Consider the following 10474-nt stretch of genomic DNA (forward strand, 5'->3'; position numbering starts at 1 on the left):
GCAAATTTAAAGAAGTAGTAGAATTAAAGTCTTTATTAGTTAAAACAAATGAATCTTCCTCCTCATCAGTCCAATCCTCTATAATTACTTCATATGCACGTGAAGTAAACACATTAGTATCGTTCACTCTCAAGGTTGGTTCAGTAGGTTTGACTGAACCATGACCAATTTTTCCATTTGCATTCAGCTTGCCGTACTGCATGAACGGTTCCCTTGCTTCCTTTTATTTAGTGAGAGGAAGCCCAGTGTTATTATCATTATATGAAAGAAGAACCACGTTGTACCCAATACCCTCACCCTTGTTCTCTTTCCATTTTAACTGTTTTTCAATTATAGATTCAACACAGCACTAGAGACATCGAATTTCTTAATGTTGAATTCAGCTTCCAAATTTATTAGTTAATTTTGCATTCTCCAAATTAGAAGTGTCTAACTCGGCAGTTAGCTCGGAAATTTGTTGTTTTGCATCTAAGTGGTGACAACATGTTATGCTAAAATCCGTTTGAAGTTTAGAGAAATCCTTTTACTGTGCTTCTAGTTTATCTTTTAAAGATTTTTCAAGTTTAAGGGTGAGATTTTCATATTTTATTCCCTCATTTCTATAATCAGAGTACTATTGTAAAATCTATACAAATCTACCTTATTAATGCAAGATTGAGAACACAATTCAAAACTTACCTCAAATGAGCTGGGAGATGTAGAGAACATGAAAGCAAAATGAAGATCCTATATTAGCTCCTCTGCATCGTTCTCCTTTTCAACAACATCAATCTGAGCAAGGTTAGTAGTCTGATTGTTTATGTTAAGTGCTTCCATCTGGTCATTCCAATCAAGCTGCTAAGCCACCAATCCCCGCTCATTCCCATTTGCACCAGCTGCATTTTCTCCTCTAGCACCACTCACCAGAACCAATGCTCTTTCCCTATTTCCCTCCTTGGCTGGATTCGTGCATTCACGAGCGAAGTGACCCAGCTCATGACAGTTATAACACCTCAGTGTGTCTTTATTGAATCCCACCTTCTTGTCAGCTGGCAGATTCCAATTGTTTATGCATGTTCTCTTGGTAAACTTCTTTGCTCTAAACACAGCCATGGCTATTTGCCAAGAGATATCCATTTCATCCACATCGTTATGATGGATTTGATCCAACTCACCAACTACGACTGGATGAACCAAATCTCCAGCAAGAAAAGCATTGTAGCAGTTCATGAAACCAGCCATTAAGGCAATGTTTTCTTGAGTATCCTTTGGAATAGCAGGAACTTGAGTGGGAGACTGACTAGAAGACCCAACAACCGATTGAGACTTAGTTGTTGGAATAGGTTGTTGAAAGAACACAAGAGTAGGTTGTGGTGGTGACTGAGTAAATTAACCTTGAGTTATCTAAACATTGAGAAGTTGTTATGAGCTTGATGTGGCTGAGCATATTGACCTTGAGATGACTTGAATACAGAAAAATTGTCTTGTGATATGAGAGCATTATTAGAAGTAACACTATAGCCAACCGCATTGTAGGTGTTAGCATGATTAATGTCACGTTGCTTGTCATCCATGTCACAGGACTTAATGATTGCCATCACCTCTGACAAAGTTAATCTGGCTAGGTCCTTTGTCTTTTTTATCACTGCAACATTCACGTCCCAGCTTTGTGGCAGAGAGTTGACCACCTTGTTATTTGTCTCAATGAGTGTCAGATTAATGTTTGCAGTCCGCATTTCAGTGACCAAAGTAACAAATTGTTGAAGCTATGTCTCCAAAGACTCTCCCAGAAGGTGATTGAACATGTTAAACTTTTGTCACAACAGATCCCATCGAAACCTTCTCATATCCTATTTTCCCTCATACACCTTAATAAGGGCTTCCCATAACGCTTTTGTTGACTGTAGCTCTATGAATCCGTATGAGATTTAGGTGAAAGTGCCAATGTATCTAGGCCCAAAACTAAACATAAAGCCCAAGAACCCAAGAGCCGAGAACACAAGATTGATCCCGAAAACCCTGGAGCTAAAAACACAATGGCCGAGAACGCACAAAAAGTCCCGAGAACCCTGATTCGTTGCCGAGAACAATCATATGTAGCCGAGAACGATCAAATGTAGCTGAGAACCTTGATTATTGCTCGAGAACGATGATTATTGCCAAAAAACTGAGTTAGCCGAAAAGCAATGTTGATTAGTTTTGGTAAACGAATCAAATCCTGAGAATTCAGGGATTTAGATTAAATTCAGAGATCAAATCTGTTAACTCCCAAAAATAGCTCAAACAAACCCAAGGAACACGAAGAACACAAAAATGCCAGAAATCTTGATTTCTAGAAGATTACCCAATGAATTTCAACCAAAAACACAATGTTGAATCCTTGATATCACCAACATCGAGCCTAGAATAGGTTTATAGGCTCTGACACCAATTGTAAGTCCCAAAACAGGGTCTTCCAATGAACTCGTTGTTAGGCGAAAACTAACAACGAATTGTTTCAAGAAGAACAAAGAATAAACACAAATCAACACATGATGGACTTCAAAACACACGTTATGTTAAACGTCGGGTGCTTAAGCCCTTAATCAATGGTTACAAGATGATTTGAATGAATAACCACGTAACCTAACACACCATACGAACTCTGTTAATGATCGCCAACCTAGCTACAATGTATACATAGCACCAAACACCTCTAGCCCAAGCCCACACAAAAGCCCATCGAAAACAAGTGTTTTCAATGTTACATGCTAGCAAAAACCCAAGCCCAATAGATAAAATATAAACATAAAGCATGGCCCAACAAAGATGTTTTCTTAGTTTCCCATTTTTTTGGTTTACTTTTGAACCTACATATACATACATATATATATATATATATATATATAATTATAGGGTGCGGTTATTATAGAAAGAGCGTTGTATCTAAAAAGTGTAGGAAGGAATGTCATCCATTGGACGGAGTGGTTTAAGGGCCAAGATAGAAAGCTAGATAATTGTTAGGCGTGTTATATTTAATAAGTGTTTTTTATACTTCAAAAGGGCATTATGGTCCACTGTGTTATAATCATTTCTTATAAATTTGCCTTAATCTAGGCACAACTAAAAAAACTATAATCTCCTAGTTGATTCATAATATAGTGAACATAATTACAATAAACAAAAAACACAATTACAAATAACAATAAAACTATAATTCATCTAATAATAACTATAATGAACAAAAACACTACAACTATGAACTAAAACGCTATACGAAAACATCGACATGTTGATAAACTAAAATACACTGCCTCGTTTCAGATTCCTTAACACGCACCACCAAGAAATTCCGTGAACATCATGAACTAAAACACACTACCAATGTTAAAACACATTTCGTCCCGTTTTAGATTCTTTAAATCATTCTGTCCCATCACAAAACTCAAAAATTTTCCTACTATTATTATTATATATCTACTCTAAAGTCTAATCCCCATCACCACTTTATCAAACCTGAAGTAAGAAATAAAGTTCAAATTTCAACATCTTTCAACATCGGATTCAAGATGAGATTGGTATGCAAAAGGGCATTATTTGATTCAAATGACACACAACAAAGACATTATCATACTTCTATGAGATTTGGCATGGTGGTTGTGAATGGCAGGTGAATGATGTTTACTTTGAATGATTTATTTTTTCATATCTAGACTGGGTGTGTAATATGAAATTAATTTGAATTATGGTGAACAGATTGTTGATGTATAGAGAAAGAGATGTTAATTATAATAACACATAAATTAATTTCAAAAATAATAAAAATAAGTAATTGAGCATCCTAACCTTATGTTTTTATGTTTCATCTTCCTACACTTTTTATTTGCTCTGTAATTATAATTATAAAAGAAGTAATTAATAAATTTTAAATTAGGCGAGTGAAAAGTTAGTCACGTTGCAGTGGCAGTTGCACTCATAAATTTCGCAAGATGTGATTTGTAGATAACAAAGGGATGTCGTGTCATATGAAGAATTTTCATTGTTTGCTGACGCAATTGTGACTGTAACGTGTTATTGTCCGTTCATTCTACTTTTACAGCTTTAGAATTAGATCATCATCAACTTCATCTTCTACCATTCTCCGCCACAACTTCAATCAGCTTTAGAACAAAATGTGATCTAAGCTAGGGTTTCCGATCGAATGGCTGGGAGTGAGTGCAGGAGTAGTAGCAGCAGCAGTGAGCGATGCTTCGATCAGAGCTACAGTCTCAGTGCTGACGTCAGCGAGTCTGAAACCTCCAGCAGTATCAGTATTACAGTCACCGATTGCATCTTTCCCACGTTCGACGGGAAGGATGTAGATGTAGATGTAGATGAGGCTTGGGAGAAGAAGAAACAACCTGATTCCGATATCTCTGGTTCGTATCCATCTCTTCCTCTTCTTTTTGTATGCTGTTAGGTTTTGCAATCCGTCCTTAGGGTTTCTCTATACATCTATCCTTCATATCTTAGTATTTCTTTTAATGAAATTAGGATAAATGAATGTTTTCATTTCCTTCCTACAAATCACTCAAGCATGTGAATTTCTCCCATTTAAATATATATATATATATATATATATTAGCACAATGAGACTTCACACCAAACTCGCCTATGTTGTGTCCATTTTTCATTGGTTTGCAGAGATTGACATGATGAAGGAACGCTTTGCTAAGCTTCTTCTTGGTGAAGACATGTCTGGCGGAGGCAAAGGAGTCTGTACAGCCCTAGCAATCTCAAATGCCATTACCAATCTTTCTGGTCAGTCAGTGAATTTTCAAGCCTAATTTACCTTTGCCTGTACTATCTTTTTTCTGATTAGAATCTGTTTGTCGTTAGCCTCTGTGTTTGGAGAATTGTGGCGCTTGGAGCCATTGGCGCCACAGAAGAAGCTAATGTGGCAGAGGGAAATGGAATGGCTTTTATCTGTGACTGATTCCATTCTAGATCTTGTGCCTTCCATACAACAGTTTCCAGGTGGAGGCACATATGAAGTAATGGTCCCACATCAACGGTCAGACATGCAGATGAATCTTCCAGCTTTGAAGAAGCTTGATGCTATGTTAATTAGTATACTAGATGGATTCTGCAATAAGGAGTTCTGTTATGTTGATCGTGGGATAGTTCTACCTCAAGGTGATGGTTGTGATGCATATCCATCAAATGTTCCATCTGGAAGACCTTCAGTCAGGCAGGAAGACAAGTGGTGGTTACCTTATCCTAAGGTTCCTACAAAAGGGTTATCAGAGGATGCCAGAAAGAAGTTGCAGCAGTACAGGGACTGTACAAATCAGATACTCAAGGCTGCATTAGCAATAAATGGTAATGTGCTTGCCGAAATGGATATACCAAGTGCTTACTTGGAAGCGTTGCCAAAGGTATACTTTCAAGCTGTTGATTTCCCCAAAGTTTTACCTTCAAGTGAATTATAACTTATAAGATTGTTGATCTTTACTATTGTTGGGATTTGGCCAAATATATCCATGTCATCTTTTATCTGCCTGAATGTGTATAATATATCTGGATAGTAGATTTGTAGACACTATTGAATCACGTGCCTACAACACATGCATCTTAATCTTTGCAAAAATGTATTCATTGAACATTATCATACAACTTCTGCCACTAATCTCTCTCCCTTCTTTTGACATGCATGACTTTATTCTCTCTTGTTCTGTGGGTTGAAATGTTGGATGCTTTGTTTTTTTTGGCTTTGCATGTTAGTCATTTAGCATCATAAATTGTTATACTATGTGGTTTCCTTCTTTAGTTATGGTGATTTATCTAAGTTCCATATTGTCATTTCTCGATAATGATGTTGGTGGTATGCTTTTCTATATTTGATCAGTTTTAACTTCATTGAGGCAAGCAGAGATTGACAAATTTTGGATATTTTTATTAATATATGCACACCTTTTTGCATATATTGGCAGTTGTGTTTTGCTGTTAGGAAATTTTGGCAAGGATGGAAGTGTATGATACATTCATTTGGTCTAGTTTGTGCTAAACAGTGTTAATATGATATCATCCCTATTTTTTCTAAGCTGTTAGTGAGTGTTGTATGCTCTTGTAAAAGACTATTTTGTGGTAAATAATTCTCATATTGTTCATTATATGTGTAGAGTGCAAGAATTGATTTTGTGGTCTTTTTCTAATTCTTTTTTTAATATTAATGCAGAATGGAAAAGAGTGTTTAGGTGAAATCATGTACCGTTACATAACCGCAGAAAAGTTCTCTCCAGAATGTCTTCTTGATTGCCTAGATTTGTCATCCGAACACCATACTCTGGAAGTAGCTAATAGAATTGAAGCGGCTGTCCATGTATGGAGGATGAAAGAGCATAAAAAGTATCCAAAAAGTAAGCATTCATCATTGAGTTCAAAGGTTAAAGGCTTAGTTGCTGATGGTGATAAGAACAGTTGCTTATCACAAAGAGCAGAGACCCTGTTGCATAGCTTGAGACTTCGTTTTCCTGGCCTTCCACAAACCTCATTGGATATGAGCAAAATTCAATATAACAAGGTATGTAAGTATCTTTAATAGCCATTTAAATTCATCGTTGTTGCAGATGCTTGTCATGTTAGATCAGTGGCGAAGCTTGGGCTAAGACACCGCGCGGGGGGGGGGGGGGGGGGGGGGGCTCAAATATGTATACAAGAATTCACAAACAAAGTGGGCCGGACTCAAATTTTCAGCCGAAAACGGCTAAGTTTACACTACGTATAAAAAAGTTTCGGCCGAAAAAGGCTAAATTTTACACCACGTATAAAAATCTTTGGCTGGAAACGGCTAAATTTTACACTACGTATAAAAGATTTCGGCCGAAAAGGGTAAATATGCACTACGTATAAAAAATTTCGGACGAAAACGGGTAAATTTACACTATCGCGTAAAAAAAAGGGAGGGGGGGCGGTGCCACCCTCGGGCCCTAAGTAACCTTCGCCAGTGTTAGATCGAAGCATGCATATAGTTTACGATCACTAATTAATTATAAATCTGAAACAAGTTGATTAAATGCATTTTTAAGTGGTTCCAAAGGCACCCAAAGTGCATTTTTAAATGCATATAACATCTTAATAAGCTTATTTTGCAAATAGATTTTTATTGAAATTTTAATGTATGTAATCGTATTTGACAGAGTAATGCTCATATAAAATAGGGAAAATTTCATATGTATTTCTACAAACTATCACATTTCACAAGTGTCATATATACCTACCCAAATTTAAAATATCATATATAACCCTAGAAATTAACTGAAATATCTTATTTAGCCATTTCATAAAAAAACTGTTAAAACTATGGCCACTCGACCTATTTCTCAAAACTGTAAAAATTCACATTTACCATTTTTGACCTTAAATTTCAAAACTCTAAAGCATTGCAAAGAATATATGTTTTTTATTTAGTTATTTATCCACTTATATTAGTGACTGCTTTATACTATATAATCATGAAAAATAAATTATAATCATGGTTTATTTTTCTCAAATTTACTCATTACAATACCAACTGCACAAAATTACCCTTTTAACTTGTTACAAATCAGCCTCACATGCCCAATTATGCCACCCGTATCGAGTTGTTTGACATATTTCCTGGTGCAATCTCTCTTTTTGTGATGAAATTGTTGTTGGTTGCAGGATGTTGGGCAGTCGATTCTCGAAAGCTACTCAAGGGTGATGGAGAGTTTGGCATTTAACATAATGGCAAGAATCGATGATGTCATCTTTGTAGACGATACTACCAAACGTTGTGTTGCTACAGAATCTTTATCGATTTTCAACAGAGGTGGCGGTCTTCCTGTTCAAAAGCGAATGGCCCCTAGTCCATTTTCAGTTAAGCATTCACCTTTTTCATCTCCATTTGCCACTCCAACTCTCTGTTCATCTCCACCGGGCCCCACTAACAACGACAAGCATCTTAAGGCTGCTGACCTGGATATGCCATGGACATATGCTGCAGGGAAAGTACCCGCTAATGCTCCAGAGCGTGATTAAGTCAATGATTCATAAGGCAGGTGGTTTTTTAGTATCTGTGTATGTTAGCTTGCGTCACTATTTGATGTTTTCATCATATGTTTTCTTGTTAGTAATAGTAGTAGTTCAAGTTTAACAGTTTGGTATTATCCTTACTATGGCTTTGTATTATTCTATAGGTAATGTTGTGATTATTTCTATTTACTACGGTTTCTTTATTGACTGCATCTAGAATCAGAACCATGTATGTATTTATTACACTGGCTCGAAGTTTAAAACTCAGCCTCAAACGCCTTTATCAAATAAGCTCGTTTTAGATTTGAGCATGGCTCGAGTCGAGCTTTAACTATGGAAATGGTCATTTTCTAGAACGCTTCACATCAATTATTCTCTTTCCATTTGTTTGTTGATTACTTTGAAGTATAAGAAAGCTGTGACTTAAAAAAGATTAGCACATGCATATCCAACTCTTTTGAAATCTGATTTCATATCAACGTTTGGACAACAATAAGAACAAGGTTTTTTAGGCTTTGAAATCTACATGCAATAAACTTTTTGGACACGTATCATCTTCTAATATTTTGGGGTGTTACAAGTCTACCCCCTTAATGAGGTTTCGTCCTCAAAACCTAGATTATGTAATTCTTTGAGTTAAGCCCTGAAGAACTTTAGTTTTCCATACTCAATTGAGCACCGGTCATTCGGTCAACCTTTAATCATTTTATCACTTACCGTTAAATGATATATTGTTATATAACATCTGCTTCCATACCTCTAGCAGGTATTCTAATTACGTATTTTCTGAATGTTCTTATTGGTCCGATCCTATTATTTTCATGTATAATTTTTTTTTTGATTTTCTTCACAATTAACTAATTCAAAAAGAAAATAAAATATCAAACCTTTCTAGATTTTCTTCAATTTTAATAATTCTAAATTTATATCGAATGTCAACTTATATCAGATGACAATTAGACATAATACATTAACTATATTTAAATCATAGTCAACGCATTAACTATCTTTAAATACATTATTATGGCTAGTAAATTAGAGCATCAATTTAATATGTTTGTTATGACTTTTTTAATATAATTAATTTATGAATTCTTTTTGTTTATCTCATACAATATTTTAAGGGGAAAGTGAATATGGAGTTTTTAAGCACCTAACCTTACATGTTTTCCTATATCAGTTTCCTCCCTTGAAAACTAGCAAATTCATATTAAATCCCTAATTCATTTTAATCAGTACATCAATTTCTTATTTTAAAATTTTCTCAAGCCTAATTCATTTAAAACTACTATTTGAGAAAACAAGTTTTAAAACAAAAAAACTTCCAATCTCAAGTTCTGAACCTTGCGTATGCTATGAACCCCCAGCACAATCTCTTTTTGACTATTTCAAATATCTTATTTTCACTTGTTATGTATTAAATTAGTTGTATTAGTAAATTAATACTTTTACTAATAAATCAGAACAATAAGAAATGGAAAATATGTTGAAGTGTTTGATTTGTAATTGGATTTAAATGAATAAGGTTCAATAACCTTTTTAAAATGAGAAATTATAATGGAAGATTAAGAAGGTGATTTGCTTGCAATCTGGAAAAAAAAAGGAATCGACCATGATGAATTAAGAAGCAGGGATTTAATTTGAATTTGCTAATTTTTTTGAGAGGAAACTGATATAAGAATGGAATAAAATCATATTTTTGTAGAAGGTATAAACTAAAACTACGTAGTTTTAATGGTTTTACATGTAATGTTAGATGTTTAACAACCCTATATTCACTTGCCCCATATTTTAAATTACAAAATAATATATTCCAAAATTCAGAAGTCAATCAATTAATTTTCCTTAATCAATTGTTCAACTAAATTAAATGTACTGTTTTTAAACAAATTTCCATTTTTACCATGTACGAAAATAAATTATGATATTTCCTAATATCAGTATTTATTACACTTCCTCACAATACCGATTAAAAAAACCATGGTTTATTAAATTAATCATTACGAAATTGCATTTCTAATAAAATGAAGGATTTTCATTCACTCATACACAATATTGGAGTTTCTGTATATACCGTTCCAGTACTCATTTTCTATTATTTTATGATGTCTCAAGTTAATTGATATTTTTCTTATTTGGTACTGCAAGATATGTTGTTTATGTTTCCCTTTAATATTTGTAATGTTCATCAATTTAAAATGTTTATGAAACACTAAAACAATATAACATAGACCTATAACTAAAGTTAATATCCTCAATAGAAGATGCCTGATACATCTTAATCTTAAATATATATAAACGAAACCTCCATATTTTCTCTCAAGCCACCAGATTGTTTTATTTGTATATGGTGGTTTCATATGCATTTGACTCGAATTCACGGGTATGAGTCTCACCAAACCCAGATAATCATTAAACGGGTTATAACATCTCATTATATTAAAAATTAATATCACCAAATATTTGATATGAAAATCATATT

General features: G+C 34.5%; 1 protein-coding gene across 1 annotated transcript; it reads left to right on the forward strand.

Moving 5' to 3' along the window:
• Positions 1-4121: 4121 nt before the first annotated feature.
• LOC143561818 (rop guanine nucleotide exchange factor 1-like) lies at positions 4122-8335 on the forward strand. Its single transcript, XM_077049792.1, has 6 exons — positions 4122-4315; positions 4349-4376; positions 4642-4758; positions 4837-5375; positions 6176-6520; positions 7642-8335. Exons 1-6 carry the CDS (start codon positions 4160-4162, stop codon positions 7996-7998), a joined length of 1542 nt encoding a protein of 513 aa, XP_076905907.1. The 5' UTR covers positions 4122-4159; the 3' UTR covers positions 7999-8335.
• Positions 8336-10474: the final 2139 nt, after the last annotated feature.

This window comes from Bidens hawaiensis, unplaced genomic scaffold, assembly GCF_021521415.1.
Source record: "Bidens hawaiensis isolate Kalapana, Puna unplaced genomic scaffold, B.hawaiensis_p1.1 tig00020805_1, whole genome shotgun sequence".
Classification (NCBI taxonomy): Eukaryota; Viridiplantae; Streptophyta; class Magnoliopsida; order Asterales; family Asteraceae; genus Bidens; species Bidens hawaiensis.

What these genes read in the sequence shown, in the direction of transcription:
- LOC143561818 (XM_077049792.1), top strand. Translation starts at nt 4,160, where the DNA reads ATGGCTGGGAGTGAGTGCAGGAGTAGTAGCAGCAGCAGTGAGCGATGC. An exon ending in ACCTGATTCCGATATCTCTG is followed by an intron (nt 4,377 to 4,641) that starts GTTCGTATCCAT and finishes ATTGGTTTGCAG; the next exon opens with AGATTGACATGATGAAGGAA. An exon ending in TGCCATTACCAATCTTTCTG is followed by an intron (nt 4,759 to 4,836) that starts GTCAGTCAGTGA and finishes GTTTGTCGTTAG; the next exon opens with CCTCTGTGTTTGGAGAATTG.